This window comes from Oenanthe melanoleuca, chromosome 8, assembly GCF_029582105.1.
Source record: "Oenanthe melanoleuca isolate GR-GAL-2019-014 chromosome 8, OMel1.0, whole genome shotgun sequence".
In the NCBI taxonomy this organism is placed as follows: Eukaryota; Metazoa; Chordata; class Aves; order Passeriformes; family Muscicapidae; genus Oenanthe; species Oenanthe melanoleuca.
Genome location: NC_079342.1, coordinates 24,506,690 through 24,534,613, shown reverse-complemented (window position 1 = coordinate 24,534,613; position 27,924 = coordinate 24,506,690). Strand labels below are relative to the sequence as shown.

General features: G+C 39.9%; 1 protein-coding gene across 2 annotated transcripts in view; it reads left to right on the top strand.

Annotated features, from left to right (window-relative positions):
• The window catches only part of BRINP3 (BMP/retinoic acid inducible neural specific 3), a 184,062-nt gene that overhangs the window by 90,536 nt on the left and 65,602 nt on the right, over positions 1-27,924 (top strand). For both annotated transcript variants that reach the window (XM_056497476.1, XM_056497477.1), the window contains exons 3-4: positions 10,539-10,729; positions 19,467-19,657. In XM_056497476.1, coding sequence (XP_056353451.1) covers positions 10,539-10,729; positions 19,467-19,657 — 382 coding nt within the window. The remainder of the gene's footprint in view (positions 1-10,538; positions 10,730-19,466; positions 19,658-27,924) is intronic.

Below are 27,924 nucleotides of genomic sequence, written 5' to 3'. Positions count from 1 at the left end.
GTTTGCCTCCTACTCCTTTCAACAATTTGCATTGCTACAGACAATAATAGTGCAGTTGTTATATTTCACAGTATCAAGACAGCATTTATGCATGTGTTTGTGAGATTTACAGTTGTGTGATGCCAGACTCATCCCAGAGGGTTGGTAGAAACAACTGCCTTTATAAATTCAAGTGCAGGTTAAGTAACTGTCATCCATCAGTGCTGCAAATAGCACTGCTGGCAAAACTGGAAAAAAAAAAAGCCTCCACTTTGGAAGGATAAACTTATAAATTGAATAGAAAATGAGCCAAATAATCTACACTGTGGAAGGTTAATATACAACATTTATACAACATTCTTACTGGAAAAGGAACAATTCTGGGTTTTATTTACAGCTTCATAAATAAGGCTTTGGATCAGTATTTCTTTGAGAATATATATTTTGTTTGTAGCCAACAATTTGGGTACCTTCTCCCTCTTTCAGGCAGTCAGGGGTAACATCAGCTTTTGTTTTGAGCAGAAGGCAATTTGGTGTCTGTGGCACCAAGCACAAGCCAATCCTGTGTATCAGTAACATCCCAGAAACAAGCAAGCAAACAACTTCCAAAGGCTTTAAACACTCAAATTCCCTGCCACACTATCCAGGCCATAAAGTTTTTTGTTTTGCTCTGGGCCAGAATTCTTGGCCTGATTGTGCCTCATTTTTCAAATGAGAACTAAGTTGAATAAGAACACTCCCTCTAAATTTTAAATCATTTATCACGGGCTCAGTGCTACAGATCAATTTGTAGCTCTGAAACAGAAGTTGTAAAAGTGGTAATAAAAGGCATTTCAAAGACTTTGAGACTATGAGTTGTATCACATAATGATGAAGAATTTTAGCAGTTTGTGATTCCCCTGTGATTCATCTGGGAGTATCCACCAACACTGAATCTATGGATTCTCTGCTCTGTTTTATTTTCTCCAACAAATCTTTACGCTGATTCATTCTTCCTAAACTGTATTTTCATGTGTTGATTTATGCACTAAAACACTTCCACAGATTCAAATTTATTCCTTATCTCTACAAGAAAGATGGTTCAATTTTTTTTTTTAGCTAGGGCAAAAGGAGATGGAAGAACATGATTTTCATGCTGATTTTGAAGCAGTATAACATGTAGCCAAATTCCTCAAGTCCAGCCCTGATGAGAGTTCCAGAGACTTTTGAGTTTCATTTTCTCTGGATCCAGAATAATTAGTTTTTTTCCTGTACAATTAACTACAGGGACAGGACCATAACAGTTGGCTCTTAATTTTAGGCAAAAAGACTTTCTCATAACTTGTGTCAAAAATCTCTTTTCCAGGGCTGTTTTCTCCATTTCAAAGTTAACTATTGTTTTAGCTACACTGTTATACCTTCTCTGAACGAGTCTTTTACCCAATTTACAAAGTATAAATCCATACCTTTCCTTCACACTGAATTTCAGACAACACTGGGTTTCATAACAACCACAAATAAAATGAAAAAAAAGTGCAAGAATCTTCCAGTCAGAGGAATTTTTTGGATTTCATTTGTCTTCTGCAAGTCTAAGCAAATGCACCACTTTATCAAACCTGTTACCTGTTTAGATAATAAATGATTCCTGTGAGCAGAAGTGAACTGGGAAAAAAAAGGATGCTCTGAGCTTGCATGTACAAGGTGTTGGAAACTCTCTTGGCACTGTCAAGGGGAGAAGGAACAGTTTTCCAACCCCTCTAGGACATATGACAAACCATGAAATCAATACTTTTTGCAGAGAAGATTAAATATATCAACCAGTGAGAGTGGATTATTGTAATTATTTGGATGGACAGCTATTTTTGACTCCAGATATGTCACCACCTTACCTGCAGGCTGTAAACCCAAGTTGTTATTATCATTTTCACAGGATCCCAGGCTGGCTGGGGGTGGAAGGAACCTCTGGAGATCATTCTAAAGCAGGGTCACCAGAGCAGATGCACAGGATCACACCCAGGCAGGTTTGGAATGGCCCCAGAGGAAGAGAATCCCTCTGGGCAGCCTGTCCAGTGCTCTGCCACCCTGAAAGAAAAGAAGTTTGGATGGAATTTTCTGTGTCTCAGTTTGTGGCTGCTGCCCCTTTCCTGTCTCTGGGCACCACAGGAGGGTCTGGCCCCATCCTCTTGCATTCACACTGAGATCTCTGCATGCCAGAGCACACATGAAATAACCCCAGAAACACAAGAGAGGTGCAAAATCTATTCCTGCTTGCTCAGCCTGCATGAAACACCTCCCAGGCATCCCACTCATTTTCCATTTCAGATGTAGTAAAGGCAAGGATGGGTTTTACTGAGAATTCTCCCTTTTCTCTCTGCTCCATGGCACTACTATCACATGCAGAGCTAATGAAAAATTTCCTTGGGATTTAATTTTTCTCTTACAAGCCATACTGGTGAGATATTACCAGATAATTCACCAGTTCCTCCCACTTTGATGGTTCATACAAACACATTTCAGTTCTGTACTTGCTGTTTATCCCTTGTGTCATTTGCAACATGCTCCTGGTAAATGTGTTTTTGCTTTATTCTGTGCTATTGGTGATTGAGCTGCCTCTGAGGCAGGAGGTAAATAAGATTTAATCATTAGGAACTGCTGATTTTGTGATTTTAGATATAGGTCCAGCTGAATATGTGGATGGTGAGTTCCTCAGTAAATGTTGACAAAGGTGTTGGGAAGTTAAAGACAAACTATGGGGAGAAGGCAAACAATCCACAGGAAAATAAACAGAAAAAAATTCCCCCTTGGATTTCTTCAGAGGAGGAAATTTGTCAGTACATATGTAATAAAGGTTAAATATAAATCAGGCTTGCACATAAGTTCCTTCCTCTGGTGTCCATTTGATGTTATGACAGGTAAGAAGTTTGAAATCATTGATCTGACAGCAGCTGACACAGTATCAACTATCAGTAGTCATAATAAAGAATATATCTGAATCCATTCTAAGTATAATGTATGTACTTTTTATTGAAATTCATTAATACATTTCCATGTATTTCATATGCAAAATGCAAGAAGATAGTGAAGCTGATACTGATGAATTCTAGTTCTGGAAGTAGAATTTAAATGCTTGGAAGCTGATAAGGTGAAAAAGGCATAGAAAGGAAAAAAAAATGACCAGGATAAAAAAATATTAGGATAAAAAGAAATTCTACTGATAGTGCATATTCACTGTTAGGTAAAAAGCAATAATATGGGAAGAAATGCATATGTTCAGTAAACCTTTCTGTTTTTACCTTGGCAAAATGTCAGACAATTAAATGAAGTTGATCAAGAAATATTTTCCATTTCATCGAGGGCAAATATGTTTAAAAGGAGTTTATTACATCTTGAATGTTTTTCCTTCTGATCACCACATGTAGATAATTGAAAATGTTAAGGGACATAAATGAGATGTGTTCTGTACTATCAGGTCCTGCTTCTTTTCCACGAGGGAGATTGTTCTTTTTTCTGTATACTTTGCTCATATTGCAATGTTTTTTTCTCTATTATCATGTTTCTATACAAAGGTAGAGATTTTCAGGAGGCTGCTCAGCCACAATGTAACTATTCCCTTTTTTTTTTTTTTAACTTTGGATAGAAAAATCAACCATAAGAAGCATTTAGTAAAAGTTGTGGCAGATTAGCCATTGTTAATTGTAATAAGATTGGAAGTTCTATGGCCTGTGCTGGTAAGGAAAGTTTTTTCACTTGACAATCTGTGAATAACACAATCTTGGATATTACCTGATTCTAGATCTGCCCACATCTGGATGAATCCTCTCTTTAAAAGTCAATTCTTTTCCTTAGCAAATGTTTTCTGTACTTCCTGTTTTGGTACTGCTAGCAGTTAGAAACTCAAAATAAAATGAAATACTCATCTCATCTTGGCCTTATTCAAGCCATGGCCTCAGGCATCAGAAATCCTCAGGCTTTTAAAGGAGACAGGAGAAGAAAAACACCATGCATTCCCTCAATGAGCTGTTCTGGTAACAGCAGGACTTGCAGCCACATGGGAAAACATTGGATTCAGTCTCCCACTGTCATTCCAGCCCATTCAAAGCAGTCATGTTCTCACCATCCAAGAGTGAAGGTCTCTCATTTAGAAGACATTCAGAGAAAGTAACACAGAATAGTTCTTTTGTATTAGAAATTACATTAAATTCATTTTCCAAGAGTGATCTCCACATTATGCCACAATATTATTCAATAACATTTATGTTTTTATGTTTGCCAGCAATTATATTGATTTATAAAACACAATAAATTACTTAAAATGAGGCCTAACATTGTTACTTTTTCCTGGGCTCTGTTTTCTGTGTGGTTGACCTTAGGTAGTTAGGAAGGATCCATCAAACTCACAGTAAATCTCTTTATTGGCTGATTCAGTCACTGCAATGGAAGAGATTATATTCCCATTTCAAATCTCCTCACACTACAATGGCATTTTAAAAATTTCCTTTATCTAGATGTTTTATGGAGAACTTTCCATAGCTCCCCATGCCATAAGATTCAAAATGTATTGAATTGAATACAGTGATAGAAGCAAGTGTATAATTAATGTACACATTTGGAAAAAAAAGCTATGGCTTGAAACTCAAAAGAGACATTGACAGCCCTAGGATTCCTTTCAGATCCATTTGCAATTTAAGCTTTTTTGAAGATAAAAATTTGTCCCAAACTTGTATAGTATTTTACTAGCAGGTCTTTCCTGTCAGAACACTAATGGTTTCCTGAGATTAAACATCTCTTTTTTTGTCATTAATGAAAGAAATAGTGTTGAAATGACAACTGCATTTTAAACTGTGCTTCTTTTAGCCCCACAGTGACTCTTTGGCCAGTCAGAGCTGGTACCAGAGCTGCTGGTAGGAGACAGGCTGTGGTCCAGCCAGTCAGAATCAGCCCTGCTGGGCTCCAGGATCCCCATGCCCATGGCAGCCAACCAGCCAGGGATCAGATTTGTGGCACACATGCAAATCCATGGCAGCAAACAGCCAGGGATCAGATTTGTGGCACACAGGTAAATCCATGGCACCCAGCCAGCCAGGGATCAGAATTGTGGCACACATACAAATCCATGGCAGCCAACCAGCCAGGGATCAGATTTGTGGCACACATGTGAATCCATGGCAGCAACCAGGGATCAGATTTTTGGCAGCACATGTGAATCCATGGCAACCAAGCAGCCAGGGATCAGATTTGTGGCACACATGTGAATCCATGGCAGCAACCAGGGATCAGATTTGTGGCACACATGTGTATCCATGGCAGCCAGCCAGCCAGGGATCAGATTTGTGGCACACATGTGAATCCATGGCAGCCAAGCAGCCAGGGATCAGATTTGTGGCACACATGTAAATCCATGGCAGCCAAGCCAGCCAGGGATCAGATTTGTGGAAGAACATGTGAATCCATGGCAGCAACCAGCCAGGGATCAGATTTGTGGCACACATGCAAATCCATGGCAGCAACCAGCCAGGGATCAGATTTGTGGCACACATGTAAATCCATGGCACCACCAGCCAGGAATCAGATTTGTGGCACACATGTAAATCCATGGCAGCCAGCCAGCCAGGATCAGATTTGTGGCACACATGTGAATCCATGGCAGCCAACCAGCCAGGGATCAGATTTGTGGAAGAACATGTAAATCCATGGCAGCCAGCCAGCCAGGAATCAGATTTGTGGCACACATGTAAATCCATGGCAGCCAGCCAGCCAGGGATCAGATTTGTGGCACACATGTGAATCCATGGCAGCCAACAGCCAGGGATCAGATTTGTGGCACACATGTAAATCCATGGCAGCAACCAGCCAGGGACCAGATTTGTGACAATATGTGCAAATCCATGGCAGCCAACCAGCCAGGGATCAGATTTGTGGCACACAGGTAAATCCATGGCAGCAGCCAGCCAGGGATCAGATTTGTGGCACACAGGTAAATCCATGGCAGCAGCCAGCCAGGGATCAGATTTGTGGCAGAACATGTGAATCCATGGCAGCCAAGCAGCCAGGGATCAGATTTGTGGCAGCACATGTGAATCCATGGCAGCAACCAGCCAGGGATCAGATTTGTGGCACACATGTAAATCCATGGCAGCCAAGCAGCCAGGGATCAGATTGTGGCACACATGTGAATCCATGGCAGCAACCAGCCAGGGATCAGATTTGTGGCACACAGGTAAATCCATGGCAGCAACCAGCCAGGGATCTGATTTGTGGCACACATGTGAATCCATTGCAGCCAACCAGCCAGGGACCAGATTTGTGGCACACATGTGAATCCATGGCAGCCAACCAGCCAGGGACCAGATTTGTGGCACACATGTAAATCCATGGCAGCCAAGCAGCCAGGGATCAGATTTGTGGCACACATGTGAATCCATGGCAGCCAAGCAGCCAGGGATCAGATTTGTGGCACACATACAAATCCATGGCAGCAACCAGCCAGGGATCAGATTTTTGGCAGCACATGTGAATCCATGGCAGCCAAGCAGCCAGGGATCAGATTTGTGGCACACATGTGAATCCATGGCTCTGGTGTCTGGGAAGATGGAGAGAGTGCTGCCTATGGTCTCAGGCACTACTTTATCACAATAACATGATTCCATTATAGTTTATTATCCTAGGAAGCAGTCTGACTGATTTCCTCTCTCCTGTGCAAGCCTGGGAGCTCTGAGCATCATCCTTCTCCACAGCAGGCTTTGCCTGGAGCACTAAACAGCTCCATGCACTGACTCACATATTGTTTGGGCTGAAAAGAGATGGGCAGCACAGGGGGTACCACCTGCCTTTGCTCCTTGAGAGCACCATGGAAACTCCTGCTCTTGGCTCTTACAGAGCAGAAGAAGAGAAAGAGTGGGAAAGAACAAGCTTCTCATAGCTCCAGTTTGTTCCCAGTGGAAAATCAGTTTTCCTGAGCAGCAGCTATTCCATGGGAGGTGTTCTTCTGATGAATGGAACTCAGTGACTCTGGAAAGCAGCATTTTCTCTGCTCAGAGTAAGTTTATTAACTCTGTCAGACCCAGTGGTCTGCCTGTGGCAACGGGCAGGAGCTTGATTCCCAAAGTGGAATAATGCACATTGGGAACAAAACAAAATGTTTGGGGCTCTAGAGTCTGTTTTAGAGAGACTACAAGACAAATAGGTAAAGAGAGGGGTGACAAGAGAGGGGAAGAGCACTGCTTGAAAGGGAAATAAAGGTTAAAACCAGAAATTATATAGGTAGGTATATAGATAGACATATTTATGGGTCATATAAAAAGGAAGATAAGGATATTATTTTACTTAGAGTGAAATTGCTATAAAGGGAAATCAGCTCTAATTTTAGGAGCTACTAGTGACCCAGAAAACATTTCTGTAAACCTCCTCACTCAACATGTCAGAAATAATGCACCACAACCCCTCACCCTGAACTTCATTCCAGCTTTTACCCTGCCCCTACACTTTACTCCCATAAACCCAGTTCCTTCTGGAGTCTGAAATATTTCCTCAGCTCTGGAAAGCTGCTCATCACTTCTTGCTTGTCCAGATCCAGGTGTCCCTGCTCCTGGAGACAGGCAGACACTTTTAGTGTTCTGCATCCCTATTTTACCTTCAGAGATTTCTTGTCTCTCCCAGAGAATTTAGGGTTTCATCTCTCCATATTCCAAAATACTTCATTTAAGAGAGACCTCAGCAAAATGGAAAAGCTGTTTTCTAAAATCTCTAAAAGCTTCAGCTCTGTCTGTGGCACAATTATAAAACTATCACCTTTTTAAAAGGGTTCCATCTTCTGTATTCTACTCCCCCAGATTCCTCAGAGTGAATTTCAATGCATGAGTACTTGCTGCACTAATAGATGTTCCCATTGATATGTTCTGAACCAAAAAACAATGACAAAACTTTTACAAAAGCATTTGCCTACTTCATCTCTATGCATACAGCAAAACAAATCCTTCTGTAGCAAAAACTGTGGGAGGAGCTCAAATTCTTTTAAGTCAAGAGAGTTTTAGTGCTAGAATTGCCCAGTCCTTGGATTCAGTAAATAAAGGATTTGTGGCAGTTCAGGGTAACTCAATTTGGAAATTCTTCTGAGTTTGTTATCCAGTTTAACCCTTCCAAGGAAGGATTTGCTGCTTGTGGAGAAGGGCTGTAAGACACAATATCTGAGCTCAGTGTTGGCAGAGAGACACCAAGGAAGCCAATGGGCTCAGCCCAAGATTAAGAGAGGATTCAAACAAGAGCTGTAATTATTTGCACAGAATTTATCTAATATTTAGAACATTTTTCAGTTGCCCAGCGTGCATTAAGAGCTCTATAAAACCATAAACTGGAATTGGCAGTGTTCAAACTGAAAATAGAATGCACTCTCTGTAGTTAAATACCACAACAGAATGCTGGAGATTTCTGAGAAATCCTCAAAATTTAAGTAGAGATGTTTTTCTGGGGGACAGTTTCTTCTCAGTCCCAAAGGTGTGACAGCAAGAGGCATTTGGTGAGATTCTCTGACTGCCCTAAAAAGGGGACAGGTTCTTCTCTGTCCTTAAATACTGACAATGAAAATCAGATCAAAGGTGGCAGCAAACTGTCATTTAAAATAATTTTTTCTCTTAATATTGTGTTTGAACCTCATCTCAGGTAGAGAGCTTAGAGGTTTCCTCAAGGCATAAAATAAATACTTTATAACATAAAACTTGTGATATTTTCTTGGTGTCAAAGCAAGCCTGTCTTGATGGTCTGTTCAGGAACTACAGTTAACCAATATTTTCTGATGTATTCAAATGAAAAATATGACCAGAAAGCAGAAAATTTAAACAACAAAAAAGGGAGCTTGTTTTGTAATTGATTATTTTTTTTGGTGTCTTGTTTTTCACTTAAAAATTCCATTTAAAGTGCAGGATAACTCACTGCTTTTAGTGTCTGCATTAATGTGATCAATATACACAATGAGGATTTTTCACTTTACAGGCAAAAAATATTTGTGTGCAAATTTTTTTCATTTCTCTGTACTCAGATACAGTAGTTCCATAAAAGCTGTAAATAGAAGTTATAGGTTTTATACTTCCCCAAAAGAAAAGGAAAGTTGTGAGGTAAAACTTCAAAACCTGACAACTAAGTTGGAAAATCCCCTATCAGAAAGCAATTCCCAAATACTAATTTAGTCACATTGGTGATGTGTAGAGTCTTTATGAGCTATGGGATCTGTTTAACTTCATGCCCTTGACTGGTAAAGTGCATTAAATTTCAGTTAAGTTGCAGAAACCTCTCCCTACAGTCATTCTTCACATTTGTTTTTGATTAAAAAATGCGTCTGAGAGGAAAGGCAGTTTGGATCTGGGAGAGAAAGAGGAGAGTGCTGGAAAGCAGAAGGGCTACACAAAAATATATTTGTCTGTGTTCTACTAATAACTATGGAATTAAAATTGTTAAAAAATCCTAATATTGAGTACATGGTCATTCAGCCACTGGCAACTCTTTGTTTCTGGTATCCCTCATTTTTTTTTTTTAATTTAATTTTTTTTCCTGAATAATTCTGGTTCTGTGTTACTTTTGTATGTGAGCATTTCTCTCTGTTTACCTGGGACCTCCAGAAGGATCCTGCAAGCTCCCTGAAATCTTTGCTTTTCTACAATCTTGTCTAAGAGGAATCCTAACTGATGTGGCTGCACAGAAGACTCCACAAAGTGGTGATTAAGGCAGTCCTCAGGTCACTTGCACTTAATTCCCAGAGTCTGTGACCAAAACAGCTGTTGCTGTATCTGGGAAAAAGTAACTTACTGCCAAATCTTCTCTAGATTTGAGGACAATGAGTCCTTCTCACTAATAACTCTCTCTGGTATCTTAATTGGCAAGTAAATTAATAAAAGATGTGTTTGTTGCTGTGCAATGAGCTTGTTTGTTTTCCTTGCTGTCATTGATTTATTTTGGAGAGGGGAAGGGGGCAAGTCTTTGAATTCACTTATATCCCTCTTACAATTGAATTACAATTGATCATCACCTGTTAGGAATCAGTCTTTCTGCCTGTGTATTTTCTCAAAATGGAGGCCAAAATACAGAAAACTGGAATTACCACAGTAAGTAAAATGTGGTGTAACAGTGTTTCTTCAAATTATTAAATTTATCCAGTTCTGTACCCAGGTGACTTAACATCAAAAGACAAAGAACAAAAAAAAAAAAAATTTACCTTTTTCTAGCAAGAATACTTGTTGCACCTGGTCCACATTTGGGGAAACCATTGCTTTCATTTCCATTTCTTCCAAATCAGATTGTCTTGGAGCATCAGAGACCACACAGAACCAACAGGAGCAGCAGCAGCCTAAGCAGCTTAGTTTTTATTTAGCTCTTTCCCAACAATTATTTTGTTATGGAGTACTTTCTGCAGTTCTAATAAATAACCCTGGTTACTAGTCCTGTCTCTAGCACATGACAGAGTGCCACTGTCAAGGTCCGATGTAATTCCCAGCGAGTCGCCCCCAGCTACTCAGCAGAGCAGAGTCGTTTGCAAATGAAGGGCATTTGTCTGAATGACACGTTTCTGAATTGGGAACTGCTTTGTTTTGCAGAGAGTTTGGCCGCTGGAAAGTGAACAACCTCGCTGTGGAAAGAAGAAATTTCCTTGGCTCCCCACTGCCGCTGGCCCCCGAGTTTTTCCGCAATATCCGACTGCTGGGACGGCGCCCGACCCTCCAACAGATCACAGAGAACCTGATCAAGAAATATGGGACACATTTCCTGCTCTCAGCTACCCTGGGAGGTAGGGCTGATCCTTGGGAATACTGGGGATGAGCTTGGTGTGAGTGGGCTGGAAGTGCTGGTCAAGACTCTTCCTGCTCCCAGCTCTTTCTCTTTATGGTGCTGTGCACAGGATTTTGTGCACAAAAAGAGAATTCATCCGGTTGCTAAGATTGGGATGCTTTAGCTGAGCTCATGCTGTACTGCCCCAAGTCTTTTGGGGGTCTTTCTCTGCACTGAAGTCATTAAGGAGAGTGACATTTTTTTCTGTAAGTGGTCCTCTTTTTATTTACATAACATCTGTGCCCATTGCAGTCCTTCAAAAAGGGAGCCAGAAAACCAGTATCAAGTATTTCCAACAAATCTTCTGATTTATGAGACTTTTAAACTACTTTGTCCGCTGGAAAATTCCTGTATTGTCACTCTGCCCTTTTAAGAATTAGTCTTCATTTAACTAGTGGGACTGCATTTTCAAAACGGGGTGATAAGGCTTTGCCATGTCATTCCCATTAACTTAATGGAATCTGCATCCTTCAGTCCCCACAGACTAATCTGGAAAGGGTAGCCCCATGGATAATTGGGATCCAGTCACCTGATGGATTGAAGAAATCCAGTGAAGAGGCCTAATGTTCAAAGGAGAGCATAAATTGTTCTGAATGAAAGATAATTAGTACCTGTGATTACCCATCTAGGCATTGCACAATGAACTGACATTTCAGAAATGCAGCTTTATCCCATCGTGGGTGATAATATTAAAGATAATTCTGGTGATTGAGTGTCCTTCCAGCAGGACAGGCTTGTTGAAATCCTTTATTCACCTGAAGAATGGTTCTCTTTAATACATTTCATAACTGAATCCTAGCCATTTGTAAAGGAAATGAGAGCCCTCCCAGTCTCTCTTGGCTGATAGCTGAGCTCTGTAACAATCCAAATGGCTCACAGAGGCTTCTTAGAAACGAGAGGAATTTCTGTCTTCTTGTACTTATTTTAAAAAATAAAGAGCTAATTTCTACCATTATTTTGGGAACTAGTACCTCTGCAGCATTATCATTAGAATTTGAAGAAAATTTGTAACAAAAATCCCTGAGTTTCTTTTAATTACTTTATTTTTGCATGCGAATATCCACATTTTATAAATGACTGATTTCTTGAGACTAGAACACATGGCACATTTGAATAGGAAAACTAAATGCTGAAGAGAAAGAAAATGTTTCTTAAAATATAAGCATAAGAATCAAAGCTTTGGCTGCAGCATGAGTTCTACTGCAAGGATTATCCAGTGGTAAAAATTATTTTTCAATGTTGCTACCTATCTGCTAATTACCATTAATGTAAATATCAGTAGCTCCTCAGCAGTGATGAAATTCAAATTGGAGCTGACAACTTCCAGGAGATCTGGACCTTAGTAGAACTCAAGCTTAATGGTATTTCCTTTGAGGACATTTGAAAATTCTGGTTTATTCTCCCCAAAGGCTCAGGATTTGCTGCAGGGAAGCTGAGGTAGGGTACTGTTTTCTCACCCCAGAAAAGCTCTAAAATGCAGTAGCTGCCACAAGCTTGCCCAAATTTTCACTCAGAGGGAGACAGTGTTGGTTTCTGAGCTCTGCCACTGCTTAATAAAGTCAAAGGGAGTTTTCATATTAACTTGGAGTTGGAGTTAGGTCCCTAGTCTCAATTTTTAGGCATGATTTGAGGCATACCTGCTGCCTTCCATTATCACTGGATGGGTGCTGAATACTTTGAAAAATTGGTTCAATTACAATTCAATTACAATAATTGCAGGGAATTAGTAATTTCTAGGAAAGCTTTCATGAGGTAGCTAATAAACCCATACTTTCCTGGATGTGTTAGTTCTCATTTTTTGGGCTGGATTGAATGGGGATTCCCACACATGCTTGTCCACATTTGATTAAAATGTAATTAGATTTTAGAATTATTTTAATAATGTATTAGTGCTTTGCCTTTAATTACAAGTTGTTTTATTGTGAAAGCTTGTCACTTATGCAGCTTGTTAAAAGCAGAAGACCAAACTGAGTGTGCACAGTCATTTAATGAATCCCCAATCATCTGTATTCATGGACAGAAAGGAAAACTTGGCAAAAAGAACGATGCTGTGATAAGATTTGTGTGCCTCTGTGACCATTTGCTTTCCATAAAGATCCCTTTTTGAGCATAAAGGGAACTTTTGCACATAGTTGTTTGTGAAACATCCCCCAGTCTTTATTCACAAACACAGAAATACACTGCTCAAGGGCATTCAGAAATGAGAACTAAGGGAAAAAACTTCTGTATTTCTTGCTGCCACAAGATAATGTGGAAAGTGACATTTTCACTGGTTTTATTTCTTATGGAAATTTTATCTCCCTGTGACATGAGCCCAAAGTCCATAACAAGCAGCTCCAAGCTGCATGGTTGAAGGACCAGAGTGAGCACTCAGGGTTACTTTCCCTCCTTTTGTTTTGCATTTATGCTTTTCTCCTTTTGCCTGCCCACAGTAACATGCAATGATGGTTCAGTTTGCTGGAGCTACACTTTAATGGGTTGCAAAAAACAGATGTGAGCTTCGGAGCTGGGGGTGTTTGGAAGCCTGGGGTACCAATCCCTCCAGTGTTGGAGACATTCCTTGGGGAAAGGCCATTTAGCAAAGCGATGGAGCCTTGATGAGGATAATTAGCACACACAATGAGATGACAGGCTCTTGTTCCAGGCGTTTGGGTGAAGTGAGGCTGATTTGGGGACTTTGCAGCTGGCCATGCAAGGATGTCCTCCTTGCACCTGGAAACACGGTGAGGGCTCTGAATAAATCAATTTGGAGGAGAATACCAAAGCTTCTCATGAAAGGAGAACCTCGTTGGGCAGCTGTGTAGGTGGTCACCTGAAATGTTCCAGGTGGATTTATTTTTCCTGCTCTTGTCACCCATCTTTGCTCAAGGTGTTCATTACCAGACCATCAATCCTTTCAGCTCTCTGGGTCAGGAAACAGCCCTTGATGCTGTTGAAGGCTTTGTGAATCAGAAGGAAAAGAGGCAGTTTTGTCTTTAAAACAGTCGTAACAGGTGTAGGCAACCTGTCCACCCCAACCTCTGTCCCTGCAAGTGTGCTGGTTACACCTTTCCTTTTCCAGGAGTGCCAGCTTCCCTGCCCCACATTAACATTCCCCTGGAGCTGTGTATTATTCTGCCTGCAGAGATGGGGGAAGCTGCCAGGTGGTGTAAAACAGTGAATCTCAACGAATTCTGAAGGATTTATTAGCACTTACACTAACTGCTGATATGACCTTTGCTTTCCATAACACTCTCTCAAGGTAAGATGCAAACTGATGGCAAACAAGGGAAGGAGAGGAGAGTGTCAAATGACTGATGTGAGAAAGGAACTTGAAAATTTTGCATCAGACTTGCAAACACCAGTCACACCCCCTGTCTGGGTATGTAAATTCCCCAGCATTTAAGATTATGGAAGATAAGGGGAGGGAAAAAAAAGCACAAAATACATTAACTTTCTTTCCTCTCTCTTCTACTTAATGAAGAAAAAAATTTAAATCCTTAAACAGATGGTGTGTAAGGAATTAACGTGCACTGTTATTCACTTGAACCATGGAAATGATACCACATCTGTCCTGACATTAATTTATATCGTTTTTGAGCCTGTGCATTTCCATCAGCATCTGCTTAAGTTTGGGAAAATGACCTGCTGAAACCCTAATGGTTCCTTTGGTGATCCAGACAGGAATAGATTTTCCACTAGCTAGGAGAAACTGGTGTGTTTATTTAGGTGTAGCTATTTAGGTGGTAGCTGAGGTATTTTATTTAATCAGAAACCTTTGAGGAGTCCATAGGCCAAAGACCCTTAGTCCTGTGGAATATACATTTATGTGTATGAAGAGAGAGCTCTAAGTAGGTGTTGGGGTGTTGTCCTTTTATTCCTGTTTTCTCTCTTTCTGAAATGATGGGAACTGCTTTTCCTGCCTTTTCCTACCATTTCCCAGTCTACAGATGAAAATATGAAATATCAAGGCCTATAATCCCTTTATTATTCCAAAGATGTGGGTACAGGCAAACAAGCTCTCAACAACCGAGGCAGAAAATAGCACTAAGTATTTAAATCATATGAATATGTATTGTTATGTATAACAAAATATATTTACTCCTTCAATAGCTGGTTATATTTAGTTACAGTTGTTACAGCATTATTCCAATTCCACCGTGTTGATGGAGATTTGCATTTTAAATTTAAATAATTCCTGAATATGTTGTTATGTTCTTTAGCCAAGACAAAATTTATTTCTAATTTCTGAATGCCACTTACCAACTGTTATTTAGGAGTCTTGCATCTAAATGGCCAGAGACAAGTTGTATATTTATGTAAATTTCTATATAGATTTTTTTTTTTTTTTTTTTTTAGCATGTGTGGTTGAGAGCAAGTTGAATTTGTAATATATATATAATGGACAATATGTTCCTATAAACCTAGCAAGAATTAAAATTTGAAGTTAAATTATAAGCTTGCATATTCCAGGGCTGGTAGGGTCAGTACTGGATGCTGTGGCAAGGTCAGTGAAGAGCACAAAAATCAGCCCCCTGCCCCTGCAGTGACTATCTGTCAGTGACAGCCCCCACATGGCAATAAAACATCCCTGTAATGGCTGAGAGCTTCTTGAACAACCCATTGGGCCAAGTGGCATTGTTGTGTGAGCATAACTTAGTGTTTCCATGCTATTTCCTTTTAACCTGAGAAAGTGAAGTTTACTGTCTCTTGAGTTTTGGGAAGGAGACTGAATGCTGCTTTCAGAGCTTGTGAAAAGCACAGCTGGGAGGATTTGGTGCTGAATAATCATGTTTTGTAAGTGTTCTCTGTCATTACTCCTTTTCAGTTTTTAAAACTCATAATCTTGAACAGTTTTCTAAATCACATTTGTTTTCAGCTGATGCTTGGATGTCTCCTTAGCCTGTGTTACAGAGGCAGATAGTCACAAGTGAAAAACAAGATTCATCCACGTTTTCAATGTGACAAAAGAGTCTCTTTTGACATGGGTTTAATTTTCTCCAAATGAACTTAAACCTCAAATTGTCTTCCCAAAACCAGAGTTGGCAGTGTAATTTCCCAACCCTGGAGTTCTGGATGGTGTAGGGAGCCCTTCCACAGTTCTGCAGGGATGTGGGTGCCTAAGCACTGATGTATGGGGCAATCCACCTTTTCCACAAGAGCCCAATCAACTCTGACAGATGAAAAACTCTGTGAAAAGTCTTTAGGGCAGCAAATATTTTTGAGCTGCCCCTGATGGCAGCTGCTGGTAGCACAATGCCTGGGAATGCTGATGGTGAGCCAGGACCTCTGAGATGCCATGAAAACATTCAAAGTCATTTCACTCTGGTCACAAAGAGTGAAAACCCAAATATATCTGTCAGGGCATGGGGACAGAGCCTGCAGGGCTGGGGTGCCAGGGGATCCCACCAGCAGCTGCCATGGAAAACCAACAGGACAAGATAAATAGGATGGTGTGATAGCTCTGACATATTCCAAACATTCTTCTCCTGGGATATTCTAATCAAAGTGAAGCATCACAACACACAACCCTATCCTTTTTCAAGGTTTTTTGTTTGTTTTCAAAATGGGAGTTTTTTATTGCAGTTCTTTCTGCTCCAGGAGAGCAGGGAATGGGAAAATGGCTGAGTTTTTTTTTTTTTTTTTTTTTTGTGTGTGAACAAAACTCAACAAACTCTGTTTTAATAATAAAACTTAGCAGTTCTGTTGCAGTATAAGGAGCTCCACCATCTCTACTAACAAGTAATACAGATCAATCAAAAGGATTTGCATGAGAAGAAGGTGCAGTGGGTGCTCTGTTGGCTGGAGAAGGTTTCCTAAAGAAACAGCCTGGGAGAGTTGGGGTTGTTCAGCCTGGAGAAGAGAGGGCTTCAGGGGGAACTTATTGTGACATTCCAGGACTTAAGAGGGCTTATAAAAGAGAGAAAAAGTGATTTTTTACATGGCCAGATAGTGATAGGATAAGAGAGAAGGCTTTTGAATTAAAAGAGAAGACAATAGATTAAATGTTAGGAATATCTCAACATCACCCTCAACTCCCTGAGGATATGGAGACCCTGGCACAGGGTGCCCAGAGAAGCTGTGGCTGCCCCTGGATCCCTGGAAATGTCCAAGGTCAGGTTGGACAGGGCTTGGAGCAACATGGGAGAGTGTGGAAGGCATTCCTGCCCTTGGCATGGATAGAACTGGATGATCTTTAAAAGTCCCTTCCTACCCTTCCTACCTACTGTGATAATGGAACATAAAAGACTTTAAAAAAAAAAAAAAAGATAAGTTTTTAAAAACTCTTTTCCAGAGATTTTCTGCAGCTTGAAGTCCTTGTTTTCTTTGCCCTTGCAATTCATTATATTCTCAGTGCAAAGGTGGTAGACTTTGCAAAAACCAGTTTAATTTAAATAAACTAGCTCAGACTTTCATCTTTCATCCTGGCTGGAGTCACATGGCAGGTTGTGATAAGTCAGGTTTTATTGCATGGGCACAGTTAAGTGCCAGCTAAGCTGAAAGCCAGAGCAGGTTCTGATGGCAGATTTCTCTCAAGAGACAGGTCATTAGAGTTTGCTGTGCTGTCCCAGTTCCCTCCTCAAGGCAGTTGTGAACCTTTGTCTACATATTACAGCAGAAAGATTAAATAATTGGGTGGGGAAATCCTGGTACTTAAGGAGGCTGTGTTAATTCCTGGTTCTCTGGAGCTTCAGGCAATTAATCCCTGCATTGATGATTTCATGTACAAAATAATGACCCATTAGGAGACTGTAGGAGGAGAAGCAGAAATGTAGTGGTGGAAACTGAGGTAAGCTCCAGCTGGAGCAGCCACCTGTTCCTTCCAGGACAAAAGGAATATTCTGGACAAACCCTGCAGGTACAATTAGATAAAAAACTCCTGTAGAATGCCATTTTTGCCTGTGTAAGGTCTGAAGGGCTTGACTGTCCTCTGAATTTCTGAGAGACTGGGAAACAATGTACATTGGGGAACAAAGCGTGTTTTTGTTAACCAAAGACAAATTTTGCAAGTCCAAATGTGATTTCCTCAGAGAGGCACATGCTCCTCACTTAGCACTGCTTGCCACCAAGATTAGCTCCCTTTAAAGATGATGTCATGTTTTCATCCTAGAGTTTTATCCTACAGCTATTACTTTTTGGCACATGAACCCATCTGAAGCTGGCATCCCCCCCCTCTCTGCACAGGCACAGTGCCACTGCAGCAGATGGGTGAGCAGAGAAAGTAGCACAAGTGGCAAGTCAGACCTTAGCAGGATAACTTCCTTTCCAGGAACTAGGAAAAGGCACTCAGTGGAGTTGTTCAGCACCTAAAATCCAGGTATAATGACATTATTAATCAGTTATTGAGCTAATGCTGAAGAATGCAGATTACCAAACCCACGCCCATTTATTTTGGACATAAATTGCACAGAAGAAAATAATGGGTCCAGAAATTACTTTTCCAATTCGTTTTTGCCTAAACACTTTACTAAATGAATTAATTCTTGCTAAGCCTGAAAGAGAGGAAAATATATCCATTAACAAACTGATAAACATGGAAAATTTGACAGTATCAGTAGGCGTGTTATGGAAATGTTCCTAAGAGCTCACTCAGTTAAGCAAGTCAGATTTTTGGTTTCCAATAATCTTACAGAAATTAAAATTTCTGAATTCAACAGTGTTTATCCACGTCTCCATAAAAAGACAGGAAGTGAGAAATCCACAACACAAGTTGCTGGCTCTTCTATTTTCTTTTGGAAAAACAGCAACTTTCTGCAACCCCCATATTTTTCAGTTACAGAAATTTGGTTCCAGGCAACTCTTCTATCAGATTTCAGGCACTGTTGAATTGATTAGAAAGCACACAGCTGCTCATAAAAAGGTGTCTTTCTTCTAAAATCAGCTGTGATAGGTGTTATGAGAGAAGGAAACAAGCACCTCAAGGATTACACTGGTTTCATTTTCTTTTGTGCTAACACAGAGCACTGCAGAACGAATGTATGAAGCGACCTTGTAAATAAACATATTTTGTGTGCGCTTCAAGTTGAATGCCTACAAAAATCTCTCTGTGTCACATCCTGAGGTGTCTCCTTAGACCTGAGATCACCTCTGGAGGACATGCAGGTGGTCTGGAACCCAGCTCTTTCTGATGCCCACCCATGAGAGACTGCAGGAGGCTGTTCTTAGAGGTTTTCATGGATGTTTATTGTTCCTTATCTCAGGAATGCTTTGCCTAGCTAACAGTAATCTGCTTGCCAGACGTCCTGGGCAGAATCTGCCTGGCAGAGGCAGGACTTATCTTTTATGTTCTAAATTATCTATAGGTATTTAGACTTGACTCCCAACACACTTCAGTCATATAAAATGGTCCAGCTTTGTTCACATCCAATCTAAAAGTGCCAGCATGTCACCCAGCATGGATGACACGGAGAAGAAAGAGGAAAAAGTATCCACGCCCCAAATTCTCCATGTTGGCCACGAGCCCCTTAATATAAACATTCTAGAAATCTACTTATTCTACATTCTAACAGTCTATTTATTTTGCAGCTTGCATTTCTTCTCTCGATGTTGGTAAATTGTTCCAAGGAGCTAAATCCAGGCCCTGAGACACCTGGGTCTCACTCGAGGGTTTTGGGGGGGGTCTTAAACCTCCCAGGGGAGCCAGAGGAGCACTCTGGGCTCCCACACCTCTGTTCTGTTGCACACTGCTGATGGCTGCCTGCTGTCTCCCTGCCCAGGAGAGGAGTCTCTCACAATTTTTGTGGACAAGCGGAAGCTGAGCAAGCGGTCGGAAGGCAGCGAGCCCAGCGGGAACAGCTCGGCGGTGACGCTGGAGACGCTGCACCAGCTGGCAGCCTCCTACTTCATCGACAGGGACAGCACCCTGCGCCGCCTGCACCACATCCAGATCGCCTCCACCGCCATCAAGGTAGGCACGGGCCCGGGGGAGCTGGGGTTTGGTTAGCGGTTAGCAAAATAATCGGGTTTATTCTCGCGTTCACCCGAGTCAAAGTGTTGCGTTCCTAAGGAGGATGCTAGCGTGGAGGAGGGTCTGAAGGTGTGCTGGAGATGTTAGTGATGAATGATACATTGGTTGGTACAGAAGTGTTTGTAGAAGGGTTTGATCATTGGGACAACCAACAGTGTGATCAGTCAATCCATTTACAGACAGGTTTATATTTTTCTTTCTTCTTTCTTCTTTCTTCTTTCTTCTTTCTTCTTTCTTCTTTCTTCTTTCTTCTTTCTTCTTTCGTTCTTCTTCCTTCTTCTTTCTTCCTTCTTCTTTCTTCTTTCTTCTTTCTTCTTTTGTTCTTCTTCCTTCTTCTTCTTTCTTCCTTCTTCTTCTTTCTTCCTTCTTCCTTCCTTCCTTCCTTCCTTCCTTCCTTCCTTCCTTCCTTCCTTCCTTCCTTCCTTCCTTCCTTCCTTCCTTCCTTCCTTCCTTCCTTCCTTCCTTCCTTCCCTCTTCTTCCCTCTTCCCTCTTCCTCCTTCTTCTTTCTTTCTTCTTCTCTTCAAAAATATAGTTATTGTACTCCTGTGCCTAATTTTTATTTTTTCCAATGACCTTTGGAACAGTTTGGCTCCACAGTCTAATGGAGATGTATTATTTTCTGTAACAAGCTAGTTTTAGCACAGTTTTTCAGCCAAAGCACCCTCTGTGCTGACTGCTGCAGGTCACTGGAGGATGCTTGGCCAAGATCAGTGCCCCAGGTAGGACAAAAAGCAAACAACTGTCCTCCTGAAGAGGACAAATGAATTGATTCAATGTTCATTGGTCCCAGATTACACAATTCTCAATATTTGGTTTCCTGTGGATATTGATCCCTTTGCCTTCAATGCTAATTGGATCCTCTTGTGCCACTCCCAGGCTGTAGATGTTAAGATCATCAGGCCCTGCTCAGGCAACAGTCTTTTGAAAATAAACTTTAATTCCTTTACCCTGGGCAAGAGTTGCTTTTTTTTTAGGAAGAGAGAGTGGAGAATATCAAAATTGTTTCATATAACTCATGCTCTTACTAGGAAGAATGTAACAACTGTGTTGGGAATGCACATCTGAATAAACCAACCAAACAAAAATATAATATGGGACAGAGAAACCTTAACACACAAATCAAAAGCCCTGACATTTGCAGTTAAATCAGAACACTCTGGTGCACAAATGGAATCTGCCACTCAAGTTCCTGGAGTTTGGGGCTTTGAAATGAGCAGGAATAATTTGCTTTGCTGTTTGACTTATTGTTTGTCACATTTCCTGTGACAATGAGCAGTCTGGAACTCCAGCAGGAGTTAGGAAAAAATAGCACAACTGCTTGCACATCAACATAATTTCTGATTGTAGTGCTCAGAGAACAGCTATCTTGATGGCTGGGACACCTCTAAAGTGTTATTTGAGAATAGAGATTACAAATACTCTTTCTTCCCTCCAAAACCACATAACCCCCCACAAACAAAGCAAATGTGTTCCTTTTTTTCCCCTCCACAAATCAGTATAAACATCCTTTTCCAGGTTAGACTACATCACTCTCCCACCTCTATTTTTTTTTTCTCTATTTCTATGAAAAAAATTTGCAGATTTTCTCTGAGAAAAAGGATAATTTTTATCCACACATGATGTGTCCTCTAAACAAATAGCTACATTAATTCTGTGTCCTTCCTTGTGATTTTTTTTTGTTTCTCCTACTACTCATTACATAATTATCCTTAAAAGTAGCATTGAGGCTTTTGCTGATGGAGGTTTTGCATTAATCACACAGACAATCCACTGTTTATTCCACACTGAAAGAGGTAACATCATCCCGTGGCAACATTTGCTGACTGGAAATCAAAGAATCCCATGGGAAGAGCCCATAGCTTGTATCAATATTTAATATATTTCAAAGTCCCTGACACATGCATTCCTTCAGTGTGATTTTTGCATTTTACTGCCAGTGCTGAGGCTCTTGTTTGGAGCTTCCAGGGCCTGACTGGAATCTCAGCAGGTGCCTGAGGGCTCTGCCTCATTTGCATAACATTTACATGAACATACAGCCTGTTGTGTTTGAAATATGGCATGTCCTACACCACTTCCTTGGCACGCTCATTTTGGAGGCGTTTTTGTGCTAAAACCTCTCCTCAGCTGCTGCTTCTCCTTATTAACAACCTATTGGGATGATGGGGTGTGCTCTGCTCCTGTCTCATCAAACCCTGCCTGGCTGTGGGAGCAGAGCACAGATAAAGGCAGCAGAATATAAATAAAAGCAGCAGAATACAGATAAAGGCAGCATTTTTTTTCCCCGTGTCCTGCCCACTGGCAGAATGACCCTGCTGAGCTCGCCCAGGTGGTGTGAGCACACTCCCACCAGCTCATTGGAGACTTTTGTGGTTGTGGGTGGATGGAAGAGGGCTGTGCACACTGCATCTGGATTTCACTCTGCTCCCTGAGCCCCAGCTCTGGGAGACAGCAGCGTGCTCCTCTCAGATGACCACAATTCCAGTGTGCAACAAGCTGTGATTCCAGCACGGTCCCTAACAAACTTCTGCAATGATCCAAACACAAAAAACCCACCTTGGTAACACTAAGTTAAATATTACTGAATAGTCCCACTGCATTCTGCAAAGCTATAAACACATTTATGTTATAGCACTGCCATTGATGAAGTGAGGCTGTTCCATAGCTGTCTCTTGGAGGATATTGTCTTCCATCCCAGAATCCACCTCCTTTTGTGGGAGCTGGGCCAGATGAGAACAGCAGAGGTGTTATTGTAGAGCCCAAACAGTTCTGGGACAGCCACAGTGCAGCAAAGGAACAGGAGGCAACAGAAGAACAGATAAATTGAATTTTCTACCAGCTATTTACAGCTATTTACAGCCCAGTTATTCCATCTGAGTGAGAAAGAATAAACATCCCTGCGAACATGCCCTGCAATTCCTGTTAATTTTATTGTGCAATTTGCTTTTTACTTTCCCCAAACCACTTTTTTCCTTGCTATGAGAGATTTAAGTATTTTATCTGAGAAGTTTAGATTACAAAGAACAGGGCTCTATTGTGGTGGTAACTGTATCTGATTATCTATAATTAACCCATAAATGATTCATGGTGGGCTGCTAGTGGGAAAACTTAAGTGTAATGGAAAATAATTTCTCACTCAAACCTCAGACTAAAATACAGACTTTAATTTTTCTGTTTTCTTTGTTTTGTCTGGAAAAAACTTGCTTGGATCAATTTTTTTCCCCTTTATACCTCTTACTTGCATGTGTTTTTCTGTGAATTCAAGAAATTGCCATAATCAAAAGTAGAAATGCTGAAATACTAAAAAGCCTCGATCTTTTGTCAGATTTCTGGCAAATTCTAAATCTCAAAAGTTTGCACAGTTTTGTATAAACAGACACTTTTTGGGAAGCTTTTGAAATCCACATCTCAAACCCTTCCTGCCCTCACTTTATCCATGCAGCTTGTGGATAGAATTTAAGACTGTACAGCTGTGAAACTTTGTAGAGACTGGGGAAAAAAAATTGCCCAGTGACAGCTTTAAAGTACAAAAATCACAGCTAGAAACATTGTTTTGGAATGTCCTGTGGTAGCAGAGTTTTATTGATTTCATTGAAGAGATGAAATAGAAATATAAATTTAATTGTAACAATACACAAAATTAAGAGGCAGGAATTATTGATTCTTATTAAAAAATGAGATTTCCCCATTGTGTAGGTTTGGTGACATAGAAATGTCAAGGAAAAGCCACAGGACAGATTTCCAAGGACAGGGATTGTTCAGGACTGTTATGAAATGCCAAGTTCTCCACTATCCTGAGGAATCAGACTGCCTTTATTCAAGATCAAAGCTTGATATTTTTCCAATGGGGAGTTAACCATTAGGAAAAATATAGGAATTCTGATCTCAAATGTTTTTCTTCCCTGAAATTTCTGTGAGAATTTAATACTTTTGCAGTCTTAGAAACTTTTGGGTCTTTAAAATCTCAGTATTGAGAGCTTTGCAAACCCTGCTTGCTGTTAATATGGCTAGGTGTGAATTTTAAATTTAAATTTTGATCATTATTTCATCTTGCCAGAAGGACTGGGACCTGCAATTAGACTTTGGGCATCACCCAAAGGTAGCTAAGAAGTCTCTGTGCCATCTTCTACTTCACAGGATGAGATTTGTTTTTGTATCTCTATAAAAATGAAATACCTGAGGTTTCATACTTTTTTTTTAATGTGAAATCTGTTGGAGATCTTTGGATTAAATTCACCAAAGGTATCTTGTGACTGCTATGTGTGCACTATTCACTAATTTTAAGAGTATGCCAAGTGAAAGGTTGGATATCTATTTCCATATCTAATTGAGGAATTAAAGGTGATGATATTAAAAAAACCTTCAATTCATTTGGACAGTTGAGTTTTAATTAAACAGCATAAGCTGCTTTTAGAACAATAACACTTTACAGAGATGCTTGGATAAGCATTTTGGAAAGATTTTGCACAACTATTCTCCACTTATTAAAAAAAACCCCAAAATGCCACAAAACAATGACATATTAGGATAGAACATTTTGCAGGATGGAGCAAAACAAATTGGAGTTTCTATTAGTTATGGGTTTTAGTCAAGAGAAAAGAGTAAAAACCAGAGAGGGAGATGAACCCTGCCAAACCCTGAGCAGTCTATAAATATACATATGGAAATGAGAAACCTTAACAGCACTCACACAACACTTGCCATCTCAGTTGTCAAAAACCTATAAACAATTCACACTACAGTTCCTTAAATGTTCCATACTCTTTTTTTTTTTTTTTTTTTTTTTTTTTCTCCTTAAAAAAGTGAAATTAAATAAACCCAGAAGATGGAGAAGGGCTTTAGTATTGAGAGCTCCACAGCAAACATATTGAACAGTGGAGTTGGAGCATTCCAGCAGGAATTTGGAGGCACTAAGACTTGTACAGATTTCAGTTTGATCTTTATTCTGGCTGGCTTGTTGTATGGGTTGGGAAACTTCAGCATTCTGCCTGTCCTCCACCCTCTAATTGGCAGCTACTGCTTGCCAGCAGGTCAGAGAATGTCAAGCAAGGACTATAAAATTCACAGAACATTTCCCTGCCTCTGAGCTCTCAGAAATAGGAGATAGCATGTACAAACAGCTTGTATGAACACAGAGGTCAGATTAGGAAGAATATCTCAGACAAATAGAGGCTCTGCATCAGAAGAAATCAGCTTAGAGAATAATAAAAGGCTGTGGAAAGTTTTCAATTTTCATATTATTTTTCCTAGAGAATTTTTGGCTATATTACATTTTTTGCATGTTTTGTTATTATGGTTCATGATTCAATCTGCAATCATCCCCTTCAATCTATTCATTTAGTGTGAAAAATAATCTCTTGTGTGGGAATCCTTCACAGCTAACTGGCACTGAGAATTCCATCATTGCTGTCTTCTGCATTTCACTGTTATTTTTACCTTGTAGACCTTCTCATGAAGCTTCAGCAGAATTTGCATGTCTGACAGCAGAACTGTAATTTAATCTCTTACAAGATAATGCATATAATGCCTCTAGATGCTGAAGCAGAGCTGGGTTAAAGGAAGGTTTCATTATCCATACAGGAGACTTTCTACACTATGGAGTGATCATTATTTTCAGGTCTTTAATGCCTGAAAGGTTGGAAGTTTCATCACTGTTCTACAGGCTTTGTAACAGAATCCAGTGAGCAAAATAAAAAGTGGTTCTAATTTTTCATGGTGAGGTTCTGACCTTATGCAAGGTGAGGTCAAGGAATTTTCTTTTCTTTCATGTTGGTTTCACTGAGATCAGGGTTTCCAGAAATCAGCCTCAACGACCATCTTCCCAGTTTGATAAACTGATAAATTCATTATCTCTCCCTGGATATCCCAATTTAAACCTTTAATTCCCAGGGAATAGCTAAGACTTTTCATGGACTTTGGATATTCTTCCTTTGAATTTTATTAAATGTAATATGAAAAGAAATAATAAAAAAGGCCCTTTTGTGTCATGGTTATAATAGTTCATAATTTTCCAACATTTATAATAATTTTACCAAATGGAGGATATGAGAGTCTCCCAAATAATATGTAAATTTACAAGCAAATTTAATTTTATCTTCCCAAGTGTATCTAGAGTCTGGCAAATGAAAAATCATCCCATGTTTTTTCTTCATCTTTTCATGAAATTCTTAATGTGCAAAATTAGATGATGATAAAACCTTGACGATAATAGAGGAAATGATTTGAAGAGGACCATTAAAATATTTTTCCTGTCATGTTTTAGTCTACTTAAGCAGAGTTTTTTCTTACTCCAATTCTCTGTTTGAAACACAACATTCACAAGAATACTGAGCCAATGACAGGAATAAATAACCCATGTACCATGTACCTCTACTATGTGAGGTAGGACGTTCCTAGATATCTGCATTTCCAGCTCCTTTCATGGTATGGTAAGTGAAAAACCTTTTGACAAGAGTTGTTTTCTCAATTAAAGGTCTTACACATGTAAATATCTGGATTAAATTCATATATGCCACTGCATATTTTCTTTATGCATGACATAAAAAAAAAAAAACAAACCATGACAGGAAAAATATTTTAATGGTCCTCTTCAAACCTGTATAGAAACAAAGAAAAACATGAGATTTTTTCAATTCCTTTCACTTCCACAGGGCTCCACAGTCCTGATAATAAGTGTTGCTTTCTTTTCATAGATTTCCTCTTTTTCTGTATGAACTTCTCTCCTTCCCTAGATTCTAGCCTAGGAACTGTGGCTCTTTCTTTTTCTATTTTTTGATGGAAGAAATGATGCCCTTGTGATACATCATTCTTTGCCCTTGCCATTGGCTCATCTATGTGAGGACCACAAAGGAATGAATATAAACCCTTGGACAAGATCCTATATTCTAAATATTTTTTCCTGCCAATAGTAGGACACATTCATGTATGTTTTAATGAACAGGTCTTGGTATTTGATAGGACTTTCTATTCCCATGAATCAGGATGATGTGAAGGATTTTCCAGCTGGGCTCAGCAGTGAGTCTGGGTAATGCTGCCCTCAGAGCCTAATTCTAAGAGTCTTATTAAAATATTTCTTCTCTTTTAGGTAATGAAATAACAATATTGAGACTCACCAGGTTCTCAGAGACAACTTTCCATACGAATGGAGCAGCCAGATGAAATGAAGTTTAAAGCTTCAGTATTAAGCTGGTTTTCTTCTCTAACACAAATTTAGCAAGGCTAAATTTCCTTTAGCTTGAACAACTGATAGGGATTTAATGATAAAATTATAGGTCAGTTACAGCTGCCTGGTCTGTAAGGAAAACACACTAACACAAGAGTTTAGCAAAACTGTAAATTGAGAGTTGGTCTCACCAATGAGACAGAAAGGGCAAATGTGTTACAATCATTTACCAGATGGAATAAATGGGTGGGAAGTAATGAGGATATAGCCTAAAAATAAATCCCTGTGAGCCAGGCAGACACCCACGTTATGGACAGTAATGTGATTCCTTGTGAGAGCTTGGGATGACAACCCCAGGAGGGGGAGTTTGATGGCAAAATAAAATGGACATGAAAAATGTCCTGTGAGGTGCTGGGTGCTCTGAGCTGGAGTGCCACAGACAGCACAAATAACTCAGGGGTTTCTGGGCAGGAAATATAAAACCTGGAAACAGCTTAAGTTATTGAGTTGTTAGAGAAGTTGCTGAAAGGAATATTGCAACTAAGTTTTAGAATTGCACAGAAATGCATAAAGGTAAAATCTCTATGAAAATTGTTATTAATTAACCTGCCCTTATAATTTTCACTTTTAAATTTCAAGACTTTAAATGTTCTTTTAGGACCTGATGTTAACCTGTCACACTTTTTCTTTGGCACAAGTTTGGGTTTTTCTAAATTTGTTTCTCTTAAAAATAGTATATACATGATTTTAAAAACTAACTGCAATGAGGGTCTAATGTTACCAAATGATCCAAAGATAATTTTTATATTTATCAAGAGGATCTTTTTCCCAACACCTCAAAAAGAAAAGGAACATTTTAACTTTTCATCCTGATTTAGCAAAGACTATATTTTTTATTCATACTTTCCAACTTAAAAAAAAAAAAATCCATTCAACTGCAGTATTATTATGACTAATAATGTCTGTGAGTCTTATAAATAGGCAAATTATTCTGTCTTCTTGAAACTAATGTGGACACAGTGAAAAATCCCAGTGGCCTCAGCACTG